Raw genomic sequence first — 24,056 nt, 5'->3', positions numbered from 1 at the left:
TTGAGTTGTTGAAAAACAGAAGGTAATTTTCTAACAGGAGCGAGGAAGAAAAACACAGACATGGCCAGTCTGGATTGAAATAAAACCACACACTGGCACCTGCAAACGTTGTAATTACCCCAGACCCACATGGAAATCCAACCAAAAGAAGGTTTTTTTTCTGTTGGAAGTAAATTCTTAGCTTTAAACGGGTGAAAGAAGAAGAAGAAGTAGAAGAAGAAGAAGAAGAAGCTGCACCACTTCTGTTGACAGAAGCCACACAATGGAGTGTACTGAGCCAAATACTTGGTGCAGAAGCAAACTGGGATCCTTTCATCTGTTCAGGCTGTTCATGCTGTCTTACAGGGTTCCCTAAACCCCCATGAGGTATGCTCTGTATCACAAGGATACATTACTTTTACTTTAATATTCAGAGCTGGCCGGTTCAAATCATATCTCAGTAGATCATAGAGAATTTTTTCTTACATTCGAAGTGTTTCTTTAACTTTATTTACTTGATTCCTGCAGTTTATAACGTCTAGAGTACAGCTCTAAGGATTTATTTATCAATCTCTGCAAACCACACCCATTCAAAACACCATGTCTGAAATCAATTCCTATATGATATGCATAAAAACAAGCGTTTTAGAGCAATGTAATGTAGAAATATGAAATAAGAAAGATGTAAGTAAACATCGTAACACCGCAGCCTGCGTGGCATGCTGGGAAATCGGGTAGCAGTGCTGACTCACAGCTCCACAATTATAAAGAAACACGACAAATCTTTACTCTAGAGCTCAGAGTTCATCATCCTGCAGATTTCAGGAAGGAAAGCAAGTCTAGTTTCATAGGTCTAAGATGATAAAAACCTACCATTATTTTGAAGTATGTGAGAGAAACTTTCTTTTAAAGATGTTCTCAGTGACCATTTGTATTTCGAGAGATCTGTCATCCGGATTCACTGCAATATTTCCTAACTATGTAGAATTGGCCCAGCATGAATTTCTAGCCTGAGATATCCATCACCGTTTATTTTTCATAGACCCCAAGTGGAGTCCGCAATCAAAGTGCCTCCAAACAGACTTTATCTTAACATGCAAACTGCCGAGAATTTGATTGACATACTGCGTCTGAGGAGAGAACAATTAAAAACAAATGCACTGCATGGATCACAACAAATCAAGTAGCAGATTTATCTGTGAATGGAAGACAGCTGCTTTGGTCTTGGCTCAGTGGTTTCGGTTCTCATTGAGTTTTTATTAAAATAACATTTTCTCTGTAATTGATATCAGCCATGATTTTTTTTTTTTTTTTTTGCTATGTGCACAGGTCCATAAACACAACCTTGATTGAAATCTATGTTAAAAGCTTAATGAGGCCACTGAACACTGAACAAAACGATCCAAACTATATATTATGTATTTTAAAAATATGCTTCTGTTTTAATATGATGCTACCTCTGATGAAAGATATTTCATTCATTCATCTCCAGCAGCCCATCTTGGAAGCACTGGGCACACAAGACAGGAATACACCCTTAAGGCTAACACACACATACACACACACATACAATCACACCTTGAGGCAACAGCATCAATCGAGTCATGATTCCACATCGCATGGTTTTGAGAGATGGAAAGAAACCTGAGTATCTGCAGAAAACCCACACAGACATGGGGAACACATGAGAAATTTCACATGAATTCACTGAGATCATGATTGATTTAAGGACTTTGAAGCCATGTTAAAAAGTCACCATGCTGCATCATTGGTATTGTAGCACGGTGGCACTGTTTTCACTTTAATGGCATTGTACAGTATTTACGTGACTAAACTGTCAATCAAATTGGACACTAATATGAACCAAACAACAACCCGGGTTAACAAAGCAGCTTTCTAAAACATTCCATGGAAAAAGTTTCTAATGTTGTATGAGATATTCATGCAATATGTTTGATTGTCTTTTGGTAGTACACAGGGTGTTGGGGAAAATACAATGCTGGCTACTTAGCTGAGTACCTGGCAGCTTTTTAGGCTCCAAGTGACAGATCTAGTGACTTTTTGAGCAGATGTTGGCAACAGTCCTGCACTCAATAGGACTCTCCAGGTCACTTCACAGTACTGGATATACAAGGTCAGAAAGCAGGCTCAGCTGACTCACCACCAGTGTATAAAGCCTGACTAAGTTGCACTTGATGGGTTTAGCTTGATGTTCCCAACTATCTTCTAACACCATTGTTCCCAATAAGCAATCACTGAGCACTACTGCACCGAATGACCAATCACTGTTCATCATTGTTCCCAAAGACAAGCCACTGATCACCATGGTGCCCAATGACCAATCACTGATCACTATTGTTCCCAGACCAATTACTAATCACCTCTGTTCCCAAAGACCTACCACTGACCACTATTGTGCCCAAAGACCAATCACTGATCAACACTGTTCTGAAAGACCAAACACTGATCACAATTTGTCCCAAAGACAAATCACTGATCACTATCATGCCCAAAGACCAATCACTGATCACCATTTGTTCCAAAGACTAATCACTGATCACCATTTGTCCCTAAGACCAATCACTGATCACGATTTGTCCCAAAGATCAATCACTGATCACGATTTGTCCCAAAGATCAATCACTGACCACTATTGTGCAGAAAGACCAATCATTGATCACCATTTGTCCCAAAGACAAATCACTGATCACTATCGTGCAGAAAGACCAATCACTGATCACCATTTGTCCCAAAGACCAATCACTGATCACAATTTGTCCCAAAGACCAATCACTCATCATTATCATGCCCAAAGACCAATCACTGATCACCATTTGTTCCAAAGACTAATTACTGATCACCATTTGTCCCAAAGACCAATCACTGATCACGATTTGTCCCAAAGACCAATCACTGATCACGATTTGTCCCAAAGACCAATCACTGATCACGATTTGTCCCAAAGACCAATCACTGATCACGATTTGTCCCAAAGACCAATCACTGATCACTATTTTTCCCAATGACCAATTCCTGATCACCGCTGTTCCCAATGACCAATCACTGATCACCATTTCTCCCAACAACCAATCACTGAACACCACTGATTTTTCCCACCAGCAACCTTGTTTGCTTTTTGTTTAAAACTCTCTTCTTGGCAATATTTACAAGTCACATGAATTATTCCATCTTTAACTGATTTTTTAATGTCTTTTTAATTTCTTAAAAACTCACTACCACTGCTTTATAGTGTTTAATAGAAATTACAGCATTTTGTAAATACATAACACGTGTCTTGATAAAACCTTCCTTCTGCATATACCATTTTTCATATGGAAATGATCTTGATTTCATAAACATGCTGGTGACTTATTCTACATTCCCATGTAAAGACTTGGCAACACAGATGAATGTTAACAAAACTGCATTCATCTGTGTTGTGCCATATTAGATCTATAACACCCAGTGTGAGGAGCTGCCAAGTGAATCTCCTAGTGTGAAGCCAATTAAAACCATTATGGTTCTGACTCTAAGCCTAGTCACAAGACTTACATCAGTGCCAACACACTGTCGCGTTTGTCAGAGCAGCAGCAGATTCGCAGGGTCCTGAAGCTCAGATAATATTAACAAGCTGAGGGAGGTTATGTGCTTTATCTGCTTTTCTGCTATGTTGTTATCCCGGTTAACCAGCGATGGCCCAAGCCTCATGCTATTTACTTCACACCATCCACCTCCAGTCCTGCCTCAGTCCCTGTTACACTGATAGGATTGATTTTCTCCAGCCAGCCAGCTGTCGTCGCCTTGTTTGCCGTTGCACAGACTCCATTATGGCTGCAAATCATTGCATTCGGGGCTATAATGAAAACTGTGATTCCACACTAAAGCTTGGAGTAGAAGTAGCCAGTGCAATCTATTTCTCTCTCTCTCTCTCTCTCTCTCTCTTTCTTTCTTTCTTTCTTTCTTTCTTCATACTTTCTTTCTTTCTTTCTTTCTTTCTTTCTTTCTTTTCTATCTTCTCCATCCCTGTCTCCTCATTTCCATCTCTCTCCCTCGGTCTTGGCATGCATTGTATTTTGACAAGCCTTTCTTTCTTTCTTTCTTTCTTTCTTTCTTTCTTTCTTTCTTTCTTTCTTTTTCTTTTGTGCTAAAAGCGAAAATGGATTCAGCGATGTGGTCCTAATTTGCTGCTCCCTAACTACTTTCCTCACTGCACTAGTGTGGAAACAGTGTGACAGTGACTACTTTGACATTTCTGTCACATCAGAAGAACAGTGGACAAGGATGCTGGGTTTGTACAGATATTTGGCAGGCTCTTCACACTTTCTGGATGAATTCCTCGCTTGTTTTTACAAAGTAAATGTAAGCTATGTATATACTGTATGGGTTATGTGTCCTACATTTTGCATTTTTCTTCTGAAAATATAGAAGACCACAACATGGCCACCAACACGGTAACAGACAACAGGACACGGAAACCATATTCATATTTGTATTCTCATTTTTGCAAACTAAGCATGTTTTCTGCTATTACAAACTAGATTACAGTAAAATTTATACATTACTGTGAGCTATAGTAATTGTGTATAGTAAACAGTGTCCGGCTAAGCTACCTGGTGCTGGATAGCTTGTTATCATTGTGTACACTGTTAGCATTCAGAATGAGATCTTCTTAATGCAGTGGTAAATACAGTAGTTTCTACCATTTCATTTAATGCTAAAAGTCATTGGTTAAGCTGTTAAGTCTATATTGTTTTGTTTATCTTGTTCATGTTACAAAGAAATGCTCCTGTTAGCTGGATAGCTAATGTTTAACGCTTGTTGTCTCAGGTGCTAGCATGATATTTAGGCTAAGGCGGTGAAATGCATTTGTCAGGCGTGGACTGATTCTGATGATAAACCTGAAACTAGGCCAAATTTTCTGGCATTAGAAAATGGGTTCTCTTTTCTTGTGCTTCTCAATCTTTGTGTTGGAAACAAGGTCATCACTCTGTGTATTTCTGATTTGCAGTATATTAACTTTTTAATTGTTCTATCTTTCCCAGACTTTGCAAATAATTCTCCCCATATTTAGACAATTTACTCACTGTGATATCTGTATAATTGCCACTACGACAGAAATGGTTCTGGACATTATAGATACACTGCACCTACACATCCCCTTTGTTTGCCTGTGTTTCCAGAGATTGAGTAGATTTATTTCAGATTTTATAGTCTTGCCTATTTCTTGCAGCCTTGTTTCCAAAAAAACTACCTGAAAGCTAATCCTGCGTGAGACGATTAAAATGTGTCGTGTTTGCTAACAAATGAGAATACTATCAGCAATACAGTATCTAATAAATTGGTTTTAAACATACATGATGGTCCTCCATCCATTCAGTGGTTTTTCAAAAGCTTTGCCTGATCAATGTAATCCATGGTTCTGCTTTATGACCCAAAATGTGTAATTGATTATCATTTTGAATCCTCTAGTGCGTTAAAGTGAAAGTAATATTCATAATCATCTGATAGCATTTTAATTAGAGAGCATTCAAGCAGACCCACAAGATAATTAGCTATAAGGCTCCAGTCTTTAATGAGTAAAGAAATCAGGTTAAGCTCATTTATCACAGCAATAAGTAATGCCAACTGATATTAAAAGCCTCCTAGGCATAATTGGCTTTAAACAAGGAATACTTTCAGGCCTGAATTTACATTGGCCTATAAAGGACATAAAAATAGATCAAAGATTTGCACAGATTCTCTTATATCAAATATTTAATCAGTGGAAGTGGACAGAAAATGTATTCTAATTTACACACACCATGGAGGAAGGAGCAAGAAGCAACACCTGCTGAGCACCAGATTTGCCTGAAGTCTCGTTCATGGACTCGGCTCAGGTGAAAGCCAAGGGCATAAATACCTGTAGCCTTTTCATATCTATGTTAATATTCGTTGATAGCCTGACTCATTCGAACCCTGAATCCAAAGGCATTGACATTAACCCTAACCCGAATTTATACTTCAGTTTGCTTAAACCAGCACCTGATTTTAAACTCATCACCTCCGTTATGAATTATCATGAAGCATAGACATGAATTAATAACAGATTTCTTTTAATAGGGTGAAGCATGATGCATGGGAATGGGTGTGAGATGTATCGATGAACCCAGTGACTCTTATGCAAAGCATTCTGCTTGTATTAACAAAGTGTATGTACAAAGTACAAATTGTCTCTGTTAATTAATTCTGCCTCATAACCTTAACTCGATGGTTTGGTCAAACGCGTATAAATAAAAGACGAAAATGTCAAGCACGACCTGCGGCAAATCTCCACAGAGACAGAGAGAGAGTGAGAGACTTGGAGAATTATTCAGCCACCACCGACTCCCTCCTCATGTCACCACAATTAAGACATTATCAATCAGTTTGTCCCCTTTAGTTTATGTTGTGGTAAGACAGCAGCTGTTTAAGCCAAAATGCGTCTGAAGTCACTGAAGTCAGTTAAACACAACTAATGAATTTCACCGGTAGGCTTAAGTCTAGTGCCAACAAATTCTGCTGGCTGACGGATTTCACACACCTGGGATGTGTTCAGATGATGGCATGGACATTAAGAATAAGAACAAGAGACTGCTTAAGATAATATGGATAAAGATCACACCTCATACCAGCCTGATACTCACAGTCACACTGACTTAGCCAAATCTTTATTGCCAAATAATGCAAAATGCCACAGATGTGATGCCAACAATCATTAAAGACCAAGCTGGTCATCACTCTCAGTCACTAGAAAGACAAAACAGATATTTTCCCACAATGTTTTCATTAAAATCTAGTCTGCCTCTATAGATAATCTGATACTGAATATTTGATTAAACGCCAGAACATATTTCATATATTTTCGAATCCAGTGACATGCTTTATAATCATATGATATTAACTCACTGATCTTTTTCAGGAACACAGGGCACAAACTGTCCTAAATCATGTGACATTTCACATAACCATGGTCGAATGTCATTACTGGAACAGTATTAGATATCGTCCACTGAGATCTGAAATGGAAACCATCTCCTGACATATAACTATGTCAACATGTATGTGTGGACAGGAAGCAAATAATATTGAGCCATAATATCATATTGTGAACTGTCCCTCCCCCTCACGCGGCAATTTTCAAGCCAAAACCTAGAGCCTGTTTCTTTCCAGAACAAGGAGAGGTTTTATCCTGTGCTCACGTGCACGGTAAATATCAAACAAGCTGACAGCATAAAATTTTTCAGTAGATCAGATGAGAAAAAAATGTCAGATTCAGGTCTGATCCACCGTTACAGGCCAGTAGGCTCATATATTCAGTATCAGACCAGTGCATGAGGATGAAATATGTTCAGTTTATATTAAAATGTCACAGTCTTCTATCGTACTTGTGCATGTTATTGTTAGAATTCTCTCTGGTAAAAAAAAAAAAAAAACGTATACACAATTTTGACATTGAATACACTTTATATTTAGACTAGGAATGGAAATTGTGTAGACTGTAAGTATATATACACTATAAGACTCTCAGTTTAATCTTATTCTCTTTATCTGAACTCTCTTTACAGACTCTAAAGACAGCCTTTATAGATTTTCTGTATGAACACCTTTATAGACACTTTACAGGCTCTCTATAGAAACTGTATAGACTCCTTGTATAGGCACTTTGTATAGATTTCATAGACTCTTAGTATAGTCTCTCTCTCTCTCTCTCTCTCTCTCTCTCTCAACTTTGTATAGACTCTCTGTATAAACACTATAGACTGTCTTTATAGACTGTGTAAACACTCTCTATAGACACAATATAGACTCTCTGTATAGGCACTTTGTATAGACTTTATAGACTCTTAGTATAGTCTCTCTCTCTCTCTCTCTGAACTTTGTGTAGACTCTCTGTATAAACACTATAGACTGTCTTTATAGACTGTGTAAACACTATAGACCCAATATAGAATCTCTGTATAGGCGTTTTGTATAGACTTTATAGACTCTTAGTATAGTCTCTCTCTCTCTCTCTCTCTCTCTAAACTTTGTGTAGACTCTCTGTATAGACACTATAGACTGTCTTTATAGACTGTGTAAACACTATAGACACAATATAGAATCTCTGTATAGGCATTTTGTATAGACTTTATAGACTCTTAGTATAGTCTCTCTCTCTCTCCTCTCTCTCTCTCTCTGAACTTTGTATAGACTCTCTGTATAGACACTATAGACTGTCTTTATAGACTGTGTAAACACTATGGACACAATATAGACTCTCTGTATAGGCAATTTGTATAGACTTTATAGACTCTCTGTATAGACACTATAGACTGTCTTTATAGACTGTGTAAACACTATAGACACAATATAGACTCTCTGTATAGGCATTTTGTATAGACTTTATAGACTCTTAGTATAGTCTCTCTCTCTCTCTCTCTCTAAACTTTGTATAGACTCTCTGTATAGACACTATAGACTGTCTTTATAGACTGTGTAAACACTATAGACACAATATAGACTCTCTGTATAGGCATTTTGTATAGACTTTATAGACTCTTAGTATAGTCTCTCTCTCTCTCTCTCTCTCTCTAAACTTTGTGTAGACTCTCTGTATAGACACTATAGACTGTCTTTATAGACTGTGTAAACACTCTCTATAGACACAATATAGACTCTCTGTATAGGCATTTTGTATAGACTTTCTAGACTCTTAGTATAGTCTATCTCTCTCTCTCTCTCTCTCTCTCTCTAAACTTTGTATAGACTCTCTGTATAGACACTATAGACTGTCTTTATAGACTGTGTAAACACTATGGACACAATATAGACTCTCTGTATAGGCACTTTGTATAGACTTTATAGACTTTCTGTATAGTCTCTCTCTCTCTCTCTCTCTCTCTCTCTCTCTCTGAACTCTGTATAGACTCTCTGTATATAGACACTCTATAGACTGTCTTTATAGACTGTGTAAACATTCTCTATAGACACAATATAGACTCTCTGTATAGCCACTTTGTATAGACTTTATAGACTTTCTGTATAGTCTCTCTCTCTCTCTCTCTCTCTCTCTCTCTCTCTCAAAACACTGTATAGACTGTATAAACACCCTCTATAGACATTACATAAACTCTATATAAAATCTCTGTAGACTCTCTGTGTGGACTCACTACATGGTCTCTCTGTAAAGACTCTCTGTTATATGTACACTCACTCTATAGACTCTGTATAGATTCTCTGTATAGACTCTCTGTATGAATTCACAATAAAGAGTCTCTATATAGACTTAATGGACACTTGCTCTCTACAGACTCACTATGTATGTTTATATGATTTGTGTAGACTCTGTAGAAGCTGTATGGACTCTCTGTATGCACTCTCTGTGTAGACTCTATAAACTGTCTGTAGATAATCACTGTATGGACTCTCTGTATTCACTATATAGACTGTCACTGATAATCACTGTATGGGTTCTCTATATAGACTCAATAGATTCTCTGTAGATAATCACTATACAGCCTCTGACTTTATAGACTGTGTAGATTCTATATATGGACTCTCTGTATAGACTCTGTAGATTCTCTGTATGGATGATCTCTACAGTCTTTAGACTCTCTGTATGAATTCTGTATATAATCTATAGACTCGCTGTATGGACTCTACAGACTTTCTCTTTAGGGCTGTTTTTCCACTAACCCACAGCCAGACTTTGATGCCATACTTATGACAAATCCCACAACCAAGCTGCGTTTAAGCTTTGAGACAGCAGCAGTTAATTGTCAGGAAAACCTGGCTTGATTCCACTTTTCCCTAAAAAGGAGGACTTTCTGCAGGATTTAGCAGGATATATGCTGTTCTAATTAGCTGCTGTCTGAAAGTCTCTGCCTGTCTGGATTTCTTTTTATATTTATGAATCCAAAACTTTGTTTACCGTGATAATTATACTGAGTACACAGCGCAAGTCATTAACCAACCATATGTCTTATTTGCTCCAAACGCCCTACCTGTCCTCTGATTGCTTGGTCCTGCAATCCAACTTTTTCCATCGTAATTATCAAGGGGACTCATTCGCAATTACTTACAAAATGCTTTTTAATTGGCCATATGCCGCAACGTCGCTCAGCTAAAACAGAGACAAGCCAGATTAACCACTAATGAAGGCAGGTGATGGTGCATCACTACTGTGTGTGTGTCCATGAACTACTCATACATCTAATGCCTCATTTAGAGAAAATTCAACCTGGGAAAACAAACAAGAACAAAAAAAAAGTGAGTCCAAATTATCAAAACCAGGTACTGAAATATTAATAACAATGTCTGTTTATCTGCTGTAATATCTGCATCACCTTTGTCTGATTATTGTGCTTCATGTTCTCCTCGATTTTTTTCTGGAAAAATCCAGAATTTCCAGAATAGCAAACAACATCAACCAATATCTTAAAATACATTTTATTAACTTCATAACTAGATTCTGCTTTAGAATAAATAAATTCAGACCACTTCAAAAGTTACTGTTCTTTTATCACAGACATGGAAGGCCTAGGGCAGGGCAAACTCCTGATAAAGATGTGCTGATTATAACAGTGTGCCCTCCAGTGGTCTGAACTAGCAGCACTTTCAAAACCTTCAGCACCAATCAGGGCTGTTTCTAGCTCAAGCTTTTGCTTCTCTACATCAGTGGTTCCCAATCCCAGCCCTGGAGACAGCAAGCTCTACACGTTTATGGATTTCCCTGGTTCACACACACACACACACACACACAAACACACACACCTGCTTCCTGCACTGAAAGGCTTGATAATTAGATCTGGAGTTGAATCAGATGTGACCGTATACAAAATTACAAAATACAAAATTAGGCTGAGAAATTGACCCAGTTCTCTGCAAATGTGTGCACTTGCATGTCCAAGGGTCTAACACAACTGCCTCAGTCATTAAGGGCTTGTTAATTCGATCACAGCCTGAATCAAATGTGTTGAGGTAGCGGAAATAGAAGAGCATAAGAATAGCACGCGGTTTCCAGGACTGGGATTTGGGAAAATGCTCTGATCTGAATCACATGAGCGTAGGCTCAGTGTTGCCAGTTTCTTGTCTAAAGTGGGACATTTTTCGGATTATTATTTTTTTGGAATAAACAGTGGACTTTGGTTAGTAAATGAACCTTGATTCATGTGTGAAAATCTGTTCAGACTACTTTAAGATAGGAAGTTAGGAATTTTAAGGTTAGGGTTAGGGTTAGGGTGGGGTTCCCAAACTCAAAGGCATTTACAATATATGAAAAGACATTTCCCCCAGACATGATGGGACTAATAGAGTATGCCCAGAGTGAAAACTTTTAAAAAGTTATATGATTGGATATAAGATGTCAAATTTAATTTCAGCCAGAAATTCCCAGGTCTGAATTTACTCCTTATCTTATTATTAAGGATATTAATCTTAAAACATATCATTCAGTTACTACATCAAATAAATAAGAAAGAAATGTGTTTATAAGAGTAAGCATTGTGAGCCTGGACCCACTGATGGGTCCTAGGGGTTTAGCCAATAACAACAAGCTTTTTATGGGCCAGTTTGAATTATGGCTCAATAATGGATGTCTCTGGACATTTCTGGTCAGTCTGTGCTTATGGGTTAGTGGTCATGACTCTTCTTATGACTTAACACATATAAAATCCAGACAAAATTGATGCTGTTTGATTATAAATGGTAAAGCAAGCAGAATAAGAGAGAACCACTGTCACAGTAAAGATGATCTTAGCTTTATGATACCTCTGGGAAATTTAACCTAGCTTGAGTAGATGGGCTATAATTTGGTGAATGTGTAGGTTTTAAATGGATTATTGGGAGTCCAAATCTGCCAACTCTGGCTGGATGATGATGATGATACTAGAGCTTTAAAAATAATAAATGAATTAAAAATCCCACTGCCTAGAGACTTACGGTAGAAGACGTACTCTGTGCACTTGCACCACTGCCTGTCGTCGGTATGCGAGGCGTAAAGGGGAGAGGTGAGGGCCGAGCTGCACGCCACCAGCCGGAAGCCGCTCTCGGCAAGCAGGTCAAACGCCCTCTCCGCGTGCCCGAACGTGAGGACAAACCGGGACGTGTAGCGCTCAGGAGGCCGCTCAGGATCCCTGCTTTCCCTTAAAGCCTCTCCGAAGACTTCTTTAGCCAGGGCGACCCTTCCGCAGACAAAAAGTTTGGGCAGTCTGATACCTTTCCCGTCTGAGACGCAGGCGTCGCGCGCGGATGCGACTGTGATGAACCCGTAGCGCCTGTGGGATGACGGGTACGATCTCTGATCACTGCCTTGAGATATATCATCTAAATCACTGTGAGGGTATTCATCGTGGTTTGGTCGCTTCAGGTCATCAGGGGTAAGGATCTTGACCAGCTCTGGAAGCTGGAAGTACTCAGCCTCGCGCTTGAGTCGCCCTCTTTCCGGGAAGTGATCGGGAAGGACGACGTGCTTGTCTCGCAGGTAGTCCAGCACGTATCGAAACAAAAATCCATCCCTATCAATGAAGCATCTTCCTCTCGTGTCTCGGGCCATGTCACCTGATGTCTCCTTTTTGGAGGAAAACATTTTGGCCAGTAAAGAGTTGGGCATGCTGGTCAGGGTGGCGCGCCGGGTGTAGTACACCTGTCCACCCACGTTCAGCTCTATGACATCGGAAGTTTGGGTCGAGCCACTGTCTTTGGGAGCCTGATAAATCCTACAGTTTTCAGTCAGTGCCATTTTTTTGATGCGGTGTGACACGGATCACAAAGTCACAAAGTTTTGCTTAGTATACGTTTATGGAAGCAGAAGCGCAAACCGGCGCAGTGCGAACGAGACATCACAGTAACACCACGAGCTTGGTAACTATTAAATCCCTGCACACTACGGTACAATATCAAACACGCACACACATACACACACACACACACACACACTCAGAGCAAGGTATTTACCTTGATCTCCTTCAGCTTCTCAAAAAAAAAGTGCTTTAAAGTCCTGGTGCGAATTATGCCACTGAACCTCCAAGTTGTTCCCAAAACGCGCCTTTCAGTCTACAGATTTAGTAACATTTCAGTTTGGAGCGCATCTGCTGTTGGATGTGTACACGACCATGTGTGCTATCAGTTCCATTTGAAATGGGTCCGACTGTGTGTGTGTGTGTGTGTGTGTGAGTCTGTTAGAAGTTGAGCGCAGTCGACTGTGCATGATCAGTGCGCTCGCCCCGGGGACTGGATGGATGATGATGTTGCTACAGCAGTGCGGGGAGGGAGACCGTTCTCAGGGAGTCAAGCCTTACATCATCTTAAAGGAGAATGACAGCGCATGCAATCAGCGCATGCGCACCCTGTGAGCATTAATAGTTTATATGTAAATGCAGGTTGTGTAAGCAAATCAAGGAGCAAATCCACTCAAACAAATGTTTGTTCATAAATAAATAGTGCAGCTGGTAGTGATGCCACCACACAGCTCCAGGGTTTAATCCTGAGCTCAGGTGGGCTTTCACACCTTCTCCATGTGTGGGTTCCTCCATGTTCTTTGGTTTCCTTCGACCCCCTCAAAAGTATGCTAGTAGATGAAAATCAGTAAGTTGCCCCTAGGTCTGAATAAGTGTATGAATCCATGTGTGCGACTTGTCCTGCGATGCACTGGCGTGAATTATCTTGCATTCATGGTGGAGTGTTCATGGGAAAGGCTTTGGATGATCCACTGTGGCCCTGAAGATGAATGAATGACTGTAATTAAAACTGCATTATTCCACATTGTGTCATTTCTGAGTTTAAACAAAAGTAATCCTCTATGACTACCACATTTATAAGCATTTTTAGGTTTGCTACAGATATAAGTCAAGGACCGTGGCCTGCGAGTGAACTGAGGGGGCGGGGTTACTTGATTCACACATGCTGTCAAAATGCATCTATGTGCCTGGCTTCCAATACTAGTGAGAAAACAACAAAAATCATACCTCCTATTCTGTAGAGTTCAGCCTGTGGCCTGAGATGTGAATGAGAAACCAGAGAAAGATTTTGCCATTTTAATGGAAAAACTACAAAGTCAGCCAAGGTATTAGTGTTTATTCATTTAATACCAAATTGCTGCACATGTGGCTATGGTTTCCTAACCCATTATGGCTGGGTTTTCTTTTTTCCCCCCATCATTTCCATCATAATCTTATAGTATTTCTCATATTGTATATGCTGAATGTTTCTTTTCCCATCAGTTACACATAAGCCTTTAGATACACATTTCTCCCAGAGGTATGCCACATAGCAACAAAGCATTTTGTGCAATATTTGGCACAATCTCCACACATTCCAGTAGCTGTCAATAAAATATCTGCTCAGAGGAGAAACTCTGGTCTCTGTGGCACCTCAGGGTCTGAAAACAGGATAAACTACAGCAAAACTGTTGACTATACCATACGTTTTCCAAGGAACATATATTCTAGATTTATTGTACTCACTTAATTCAACTCATCAGATAAATACAAGGCCTTAAATAAAAAAAATCTTTAGAATTACCTTGATTTTTTAAACAGAAGTCAAGTTTTATTCTAATTACTGATATTCCTACCAGAGAGCTTTAGCGCTTCTTTACATAAAAAAACGAGTGCTGCAACAGTGCTTTAGTCTTTTAATCTGTCCAGCTCTCTCCCCTCCTCATCTGTACACTCTGCTCAAACAGATCATCTTCCAGAGCATCAACTTTCATGCAAATTCCGCCGTTAGCAACATCACACACAGCCACTTAGCTGAGCAGAGTCTTGAGGAAAATGGGTTGTGTGGTGGAATTGAATTCAGGACGTCCAATGTTTGCTGTGTCTCCACTAATTCTGTGTTAGATTTCTCATTAATAGGACATCGTTCTAAAATAGTGAGTGAGAAACGAAGGTCTCGAGAGAAAAGAGGTTGAAGCATAACAGCGAAACTTGGCAGGTATCCCTTATGAATTTTTCTTGTCCTATAAAACGTCAACGTAGCTGCCCTGACAATGTATCCCTGTGACATCACCGTGGCACACAACTTCAGGAATAATGGAAACAACTATTAAATTAGTAAAAGAATCACCAAGCGCATACATGTTAAAAATCTTTCGAAACATATTTAAGATGTTTCACGGTGGAGGTTTTCTATGCCAGGCCTAATCTGGTGTATTAGAAGAGCTCAAAAACAAAGCTGTGTGTAATAAGGCTGTTGCCTTTCTAAGAGTCTAACCCCCCTGTTAAAAGTGATTCTGCTATAAGCTTTTGGCTTTGGAGCATTTCTGAGTGTTGGCTTTGAGCTTACGGTCACGCTTTCTCTGCTAATCACAGACATTGTGCTGAACGAGTGTTGCTAAGCACCAGCCACGAGACACACAGTGGGATCCAAATGGTAAAATGTGCTGCAGGTTCATTTTTCTCATGACAAACATTTACTTATTTTAATCGATCTTGCAATCCGACTTTCTGACGTCTTCCCAATTCAAACCAGTGTCCGAGGGCTAAAAATACTGGAGTCGTTTCATATGTGCTGGACTTGCTTTACATCAGCACTATCAGACTATATATGCTGAATTTTGTCTAGCTCTGCCTATGCAGTCTTCTTTGAAAAGCAGACATTTTACAGTGGCCAGTGTAAGTGCATATGAATTATTGAAGTTGGAGTGAGACTGGATGAGTTTGGGTCATGCAAAAAAAAAAAAAGACATTCAGCTTTTGGCATTAAAACACTTGCATTATGCAAACACACTAGTCAGGTAACAGCCCCTGTACTCTTCTTCCTCCTCCTCCTCCTCCTCCTCCTCCACAGAGAGTAGGTATGGAGGAGGATCTGCATTCAGTGAATTCTCACCACAGTTAAGTAGAAATAATCAGTATGCTCGTCTTCTAGATCTTTCTCATTGCATATATAAGTGATTGAATGTCCCGCTGACATTACAGGTTCTGTGTTTTCTTGTCTGGGTTTTTTTTTTTTCTCTCCACATGCAGGCATAAAGCAAGCACTTCAGAGCAGGGAGCCGCTATCACCACCATGCAGCAATCCATTGACCTAGATTTTCTGGATTTCAGCCACTCTTGTAACACAGATAGTGCAGGAGCTGCTTTTTATGGATTTGGATGGTCCTGGATGTGAAGATGTTTTTTTTTTGAAGCTATTCAAATAGAAGACATCAATGCAATTTGGTTCTTGTTTGCATTTGCAGCAAAGCGGCATTAAGAGACAGGACCTGGTGTTAAACATAAGTTTAAACAGTATGATTAATCATTTCATTATTGAGCATTATTAGCTAATTTGCAATCAACAATTGATAATATAGTGATTATTATTATTATTATTATTATTATTATTACATGCTGTAGCCATAGCTATCTGAGCTAGAAGTCACAAGACATGCTCTATACCCTCGTTACATTAAATATACCGTGCCATGCAGACAAATCCATCTTCTTTCCATTTATATTATATACTTTCTATATAAACCATATTGATAGTCCAATTTTCCACAGCTACATGACCAGCTTTGATGGCAGTCAATTGGTCTGCTAGCTAAAGCCTTCAAGCTTTCAAGGCTTTCAGGTACAGGTGGGAAATCAATCATCAGCCAATGGTAGTAATTTTCTCTTGATCTATAGTTGTGCATACATGTCACCTAGTGGACAAAGAGGGGGAAAAATCTCCTCATTTTTTTAATACCATGATTTATTAAAAGCCTTTAACATTTTAGCGTCGGCTTTACGCACCATAATATATAATAAATACAAATCTTTAGTTTTATTATATAGGCTTATATATCAGCATTTTGTTTTGTTCCAGAAACCTTTTGATTAAAGATCCAATTGATATGTAATACAAAAAAGAGACACAAGATGGCAGTGTTCAGTAACCCACGCAATTCCAGTTCAACTCAACGATTAGTTAATTTTATTTAACCAGGGGGGACAAAATGACTTTTAGAAGAGTAACCTGGTCAAGAAAGCATTACACAAACATTTAAAAACACAACAACAATAAATATGTCATAAAACGACATAAAATGTGTACAAAATAGTAAACAATCAAATATCACAAAAACTTCCACCATGGCTATACTCAGTTATTTACAAGTGACTTCATTTCAACCAGTAAAGGAAGCACTGAAGGTGAAGTGTTTATTAATTCCAGTAAGGAATTTAAGTTGAAAAACCTTGTTCCGGACCTAATACAAGGGGAATCTGTTGAATAATATCCTTTGAATGAAGGTTGTAATGACTGTACCGCTTATCTGATCTATCATCGGGTCACAGGGAGCCTGTGCCTGTCTCAGGCGTCATCGGGCATCAAGGCAGGATTCACCCTGGATGGAGGGTTGTAATGTTTTACAGCAATAATGGATGACAGATACACTATATTGCCAAAGGTTTTGGGACACCGCTCCAAATCATTGAATTGAGGTGTTGTTTTTCAGGGGTTGGGCTCGGCCCCTTAGTTCCAGTGAAAGGAACTCTTAATGCTTCAGCTTCATCCCAAGACATTTTGGCAAGTTTATGCTCCCAACTTTGTGGGAACAGTTTGGGGATGACCCCTTCCTGTTCCAACATGACTGCACACCAGTGCACAAAGCATTGACTGAGTTTGGTGTGGAGGAACTTGACCTGAACCCAATAGAACAGCACTGAAACTTTTGGCAATCTAGTGTATTGATCTATAAATAAAACAGTAACAGTGTTAGCGCCGACATAGCACAGTGCTTCATGTTCTAAATCAGCTCACTTTCAATACTTATATAATTGATGCAAGTGTATTTAAATGAAAAAAACAGCTTTCTGGTTTCTCTCTCTGCAGAGTTTCCCACGTACTCAACGTGTCTATGGCATAACGTATTGTATTTTTTAAGAAATAGTTTTCAAAGTGTGCTTCATGAAGCAGGGAGTCTGTGATTTAGTTTTTTTTTGTTTTTGTTACAATGGTGGAAATATAATCTATCATGATCAAAGTTCATACATTTATTAATGGGATCTTACAGCTATTAGTCTGCATGACTGCTCAAGTGAATTAAATGAGACAAAAAATGTCAACTCGGGCTTTATGTCTTCTGTTGGTGAAAAATCCAGAAATAAAAAACTCCATTAGTCCAAAAACTAACCAGAGTATTAATGTACACATGTGATCATTTGCCTAATATTTAAATAGATGTTTGAACGTTTTTAATGTTTATTAAATGAATCTGTGCTGAGGAGGTTTATGAAACGTATTTCTCAGCTAAATGGCTAACTGTCTGCAAGCATTTTGAAAATTACTGGGCAAGAATATATTAGAGTTAAAATCTAAATTTAACTACTTAATTGCCAAGTTTACCTCCCAAAATAGTGCATTATCCTAAATAAACTATTTAATAACATCTAGTTATTGAAGTAATCATCTCATTTCCAAGTAAATAGTTAGCTAACTTTGCTAGCTCATTATCTGAAAGCTTTGTGTCAGAGGCTAGCTGATTATATTTGATTAAAGTCTAGGTGTGAGATATATAATAGGTTAACTCTTGTTGAGGGAACGTATCTGTTTTTATTTTATGGAAATGCAATTATATTTTTATATATATTTATATTTATATTAATGTAGCTAACACTAGCTGTATGTATCCTGCTTTGAAACTAGCAGGCTATTTGGTTGCTAGCAAGGAAACATGAGCTTGCATGACTAGCAGGGCTCCTGTAAATTTGTTACCCTGATATTTTTGAAGCTGTTATGTTTAATCAGACATTAGAATGGGACATTAATACAGAAGAAAAATCATGTAAGGCTGAAAACGTAATAATATGAAAAGGCAGGAGATGCAAGAGCTTTGTTGCTTCAGTTTTAGAGCCTAGTTTTATGGTAAAGTTAATGATGCTGTATTTATTTAAGGTATTGTTACACACAGAAGTGGTACTGTATGGATAATGTAAAGTCTTTTAATGATCAGGCACTACTCTAAATATTTTCCCAGAACACCAGGGGGACTGTTGCATGAAACTCTAAAGCTTTATACACTGTATACTATAGAAAATCCTTCACAACGGAGGTGTGAGTAAGCTTGTGCATATATAATGCCATGTGATGGATCGGTGTCCTAGCTGTCTAACACTGTCCTGAGTGACTCAGTGACAAGGCCTGGGTTCATCACAACCTTGAATTTAAATGGACAATGCATGAACAACATCGATGTGATGCTTCATCGATGCATTGTTGTATCTCGTACATCTCAAAATTGAAATAATGAGTATTGATAATAAATGGTACATGTAATGAAAACTGCTCTAGTCTATACTGTATAGTTTGGCCAAGAATATTAAGACAACACAAGTGCCAACTTATGGATTGAAATATCTTTGAAAAAACAAACTACTTCCTTCCTCTTCAGTGTGCAACGCTTGCTATGACAACCATTTTTAAAGGTTAAACTTCTTGGATAACAACCTTTCCACATTTTATGAGGGATAATACTGCTCGTAACACATGGGAAGCAATGTTAAATGATTCATATCCTGCAAGCGCCCTCATTAATCTGGCCTTGGACTGTGGTCATCAGCAAAAACATATGTGAGTGTAATCGATAATGTGATTGCTCCTACTACTGAAACATTCATCATCACAGCCACCTTGTCTACAACTGTTTCTGTGGTTTGCTGGACTGCTGCGATGTAGTGTAAAATAGTGTAAAAGGTTTAGGCTTTATTGAAATAGTTGCTTCTGATACTGCATGGGGACATTTTGAGAAATGAGGAAAAGCTTTGAGTAAAAAAAGGACCAAAAGGCCAAAATGTCTCTTTTTGATTACTAAAGTTGAGGTTAGGGTTTGATTTAGGTGTAGCATTGCATAAAATAGCTTTATTAGTAATGATGTGAATATTGAAGGTCCTTACAATGATAGTAAGACGTGTGTGTGTGTGTGTGTGTGTGTGTCGTACTTTCTTATTCAGTACACACAACTCTAACACAGAACATAATACCAGGCAACCAAGTGTGTAATTTGGGTACAGCAAGATAGAGCAGTGGCTTTGTATTAAAAGAAAAAAAGGACTATGCATATTAAAATGGAGGGGAAAAGAGACAATTTGTGATTAAAATGCTACTCAGTCGATTTGTACATGTTTTGCAGTAATATGACACATTTTTGTCAATTATTTAGTTAAAACATTAAAATGTTTAGTAATGTGTGTGTGTGTGTGTGTGTGTGTGTGTGTGAGAGAGAGAGAGAGAGATAGCAGGAGACTGTAAACTGACATTTGCAAATGAAGCCAGAACTTGATGTGTGTGTGCGACAGGGAGCAACATGTACATACACCAATCAGGTATAACATTATGACCACCTGCCTAATATTGTGTTGGTCCCCTTTTGCTGCCAAAACAGCCCTGACCCATCATGCACTGTGTATTCTGACACCTTTCTATCAGAACCCCCATTAACTTTCAGCAACAGTAGCTCGTCTGTTGGATCAGATCACACGGGCCAGCCTTCACTCCCCACGTGCATCAATGAGCCTTGGCCGCCCATGACCCTGTCACCAGATCACCACTGTTCCTTCCTTGGACCACTTTTGACAGATACTGACCACTGCAGACCGGGAACACCCCACAAGAGCTGCAGTTTTGGAGATGCTCTGATCCAGACGTCTAGCCATCACAATTTAGCCCTTGTCAAACTCGCTCAAATCCTTACGCTTGTCCACTTTTCCTGCTTCTAACACATCAACTTTGAGGACAAAATGTTCACCTGCTGCCTAATATATCCCAACCAGTAACAGGTGCCATAATCAGTGTTATTCACTTCACCTCTCACTGCTCATAATGTTATGCCTGATCGGTGTATATTCATTATATCTGTAGATGATATATGTGTTGTGATGATTGTTTTAAAATTATTTCAATAAACTACACTAATTATGGCAATATGTATTTAATGCTACAGTATATAAAATGCTATACACACATAATTTGGCAGGCAGCTAGTAAACTGAGGATATCATGGCCCATATGTTGCTGTATCATAAACCAGAAGTTGTATAGAAGCAGGACAGGTTTGTGTGTTTTTCTGTATTCTTGTATTTCGGTTATATCGGGCGAGTGAGTCATCTGTAGTGTCTGTGTATATTTATTACTCTGTCTTTTTGGCAGTGTGCTAAGACTATGCAGCTCTTGCCTAATGTTCTGACCTGGTAGAGAACAAAATGAAAAGATTAACTAATAAAACACAGGGAGAACGCAGCTTTGTTTAAAATATATATATTAATCAGGAGACTTAATCAGGAGACCTTGTATATATATATATATATATATATATATATATATATATATACAAACCAGAAGTGTCCAGAGGTCCAAATCTTGCTTGCAACACTGTACAGTTACCTAGTTAGACTTGCTGTATTTCATCCCATCTCAAAGCTTTGTACATGCAAGGAAACGTCTCTGGGGCTTACACTTGACTCTTAATATTTACTACTATCTCAATCAGCAGTTTCGTTTCGAAGTTTTCATAGTGTGAAACCAGGCAAATGCTTGCTGACAAACTCTAAGAAAAAATCAGTATCATTTTAACGGCCTCTTCTTGTAAATGTGGGTGGTTTTTGGCCATGTTTAGTGACAGAATGTACCAGACACTTCAGTACAAGCAAGACAAGTCTTTAATAATTTACTGTAAACTGTCAAAGACAACAAAACTTTGACTGCCTTTTCTTTGGCTTTACATTTTCACCTTGCAGCTTCTATATCCTGTTTATTCTATTTACTTACTTGACTTTAGATCATTCTGCGGCACCAGGTACTATGTTCTATATTGTATCTTTTGTTGTTTTTTCCTATTAGCCCTGTTATCGCTGTGTACAACCAGCTGGAACAGGTCAGCATGCTAATGCAGTCAGCGTAGCTGCTTACACAAGTTATCTTGATAACCTTGGAAATGAAAGGGAAAGTCCGAAAGGCAAAATGTCATGACACTATAACCAAAGTATTGTGCAGTTTGTTTCTGTAACTAGCAACCAAGTCGTAAATAAGCCGGAGGTAGAACAGATAATAAATGGAACAATTATGTATAAGATGCATTTATGTGGCCAAAAGTATGTGAACACCTGACAATGAAAACCATTTGTCTTTCAAGAACAATGAGCATTAACATGTAGTTGGTTCCCCCTTTGGCATTAAACTCCACTAAACCTTCCACTAAACCTTTGGAGCATTGATGTAGGGATTTGTGTTCATTCAGCTACAAGAGCATTATTAAGATGAGGTACTGATGTTGAATGAGGAGGTCTGGGGTGCAGTCAGATTTCAAGTTCATCCCAAAGGTGTTCAGTGGGGTTGAGGACAGGGCTTTAAGTTCTTCCACTCAAACCATGCATTCATGGAGCTTGTTTAGTACTGTGATGGAAAAATGTAAATGTTGTATAACTGATGGTCATGCCATGGTCAGAACAGAGGGGTGCAGCTAACCAAGGTCTTTCAGCTTTGTGGCAAAATATAAGTGTGATGGTTAGATGTCCACAAATAGTATATAGCCATATAGTATGCATTCAATATGTCTACAGTACAACGTCAATGTTATTGTTCCTAAACCATTAAGATATTGTAAATGATAATATTTCTAATATATTTCACTTATTTCACCATTTTAGGGATCAAAATATGCTGGTCATAAATGTATAGCTGTACCAGAAGATAAAGTAGAAATAGTTTTGCAAGTTATAATGATGTTCAACTCCAGGATTTTGAGAAATCCATTTTAAAGTTGCAACGCTACATAAAGTGGAAAAGTTCATGAGGGTGATTACTTAGAACACACTCCAATTAGTTTAATGGAGTTAAATGACATTAAAACAATAAGTACTGAATTTTTTATTATTCTAAAAATAATGGTATGCTGTATAATAGTGAGAGAGAGGAGAAGTACATGGAGTTACTGTATGTGTGTTTTATGAATAGCGCTGTTGGTTGTACTGTATGTGGTCATGCCTTCTGGCGGGTGGTGGACAAAGAGAATATGGAGGATAGACTTAAAAATGGTTGCTAACAATAAACCCAGCGTTGGATAAATGCTGTAAATGGAGACACAGTAACATTAGGGGTGGTACAGTGGTCCAAAAAAACCTTCATGCTCCAGGCTCCATGCTTCAATCTTGAGATCCTTTTCCTGTCTTTGTGGAGTGTCTGTGATTATTCTTCCTGTATTTGTGTGGATTCCACATGTTCCTTTTTTTTTTTTTTTTTATTCTCAGCTTCTGCAAACATGCTGGTTGGTGTATTCCAGGGTGTATCCCAGATTCATCACATACACCCTGTTTCTGGAAGCCGCTATGAAAATAAACAATTTCGGGAACAGTTTAAAGTACCATCATCCTCAGTTCATTTATTCATTTGTTCGGTCATTCTTTTATTCAATTCAACTCTACAGTCAGCACACAGGCAAAAGCTCATATGTTTAGCAGATTCAAGCTTCACAACAACCACTGCATAATTAGCACAAGTGAGAAGGTTTATTTATCATTTGCATAGTACGCTAAGACATAATGTATGTGCCTTGAAATGCATGTGGCAAGGCTGAGTTCATGTGCTAACACCTAATATAAGGCACAGGATGTACAACACACACACACACACACATTATGCTAATTGCTACACTTTAGCAGTTTCTATATGAGGACAAGCCCTTGTAGTGACATTTAGGGACATAAGAGTATTTCTTGAACTAATTCACAGCTCGAACTTAATCAGGAGACTGAAAGCTTTGAGTCAAAACTAATTTCACTAATTTCCTCATCAAAATTATCAACTTGTGTACTCAATCCATTACCAACTCATTTCTTAAGGTGTTACCAGAAGCAATCAGACAGAAACCTCTTCTAAAATAATAAATTCTAACCCTAAGCACTGGCCTAAATCTTAATCTTAATCTACATAAAACTAGTTGTTATCAAACAACAACCTGGGTAAAAAATTAAAAATAATTAAAATTAAAAACTTACCTCAGCTCCTGTCAGCTGTCTATTTACAGGCTAATATCAAACCCAAGATCCTAGAAAAGGTTGAATATGTTATGTTCATATCTTAATAGCACCATGACATCTGTTAGGCCTCATCATAGTACA

General features: G+C 38.4%; 1 protein-coding gene across 1 annotated transcript in view; it reads right to left on the bottom strand.

The window, feature by feature from the left end:
* kctd16a (potassium channel tetramerization domain containing 16a) overlaps positions 1 to 13,219 on the bottom strand; it is a 28,008-nt gene extending 14,789 nt beyond the window's left edge. Inside the window, exon 1 of the mRNA XM_058407524.1 lies at positions 11,917 to 13,219. Within this exon, the coding sequence (XP_058263507.1) occupies positions 11,917 to 12,715 (799 nt within the window). The 5' untranslated portion in view covers positions 12,716 to 13,219. The remainder of the gene's footprint in view (positions 1 to 11,916) is intronic.
* Between the last annotated feature and the right edge of the window lie 10,837 nt (positions 13,220 to 24,056).

The sequence above is a fragment of the Hemibagrus wyckioides genome, linkage group LG14 (genome assembly GCF_019097595.1).
Source record: "Hemibagrus wyckioides isolate EC202008001 linkage group LG14, SWU_Hwy_1.0, whole genome shotgun sequence".
In the NCBI taxonomy this organism is placed as follows: Eukaryota; Metazoa; Chordata; class Actinopteri; order Siluriformes; family Bagridae; genus Hemibagrus; species Hemibagrus wyckioides.
Note: the sequence above shows the minus strand (reverse complement) of the source record. Positions and strands in the feature narration are given on the sequence as shown.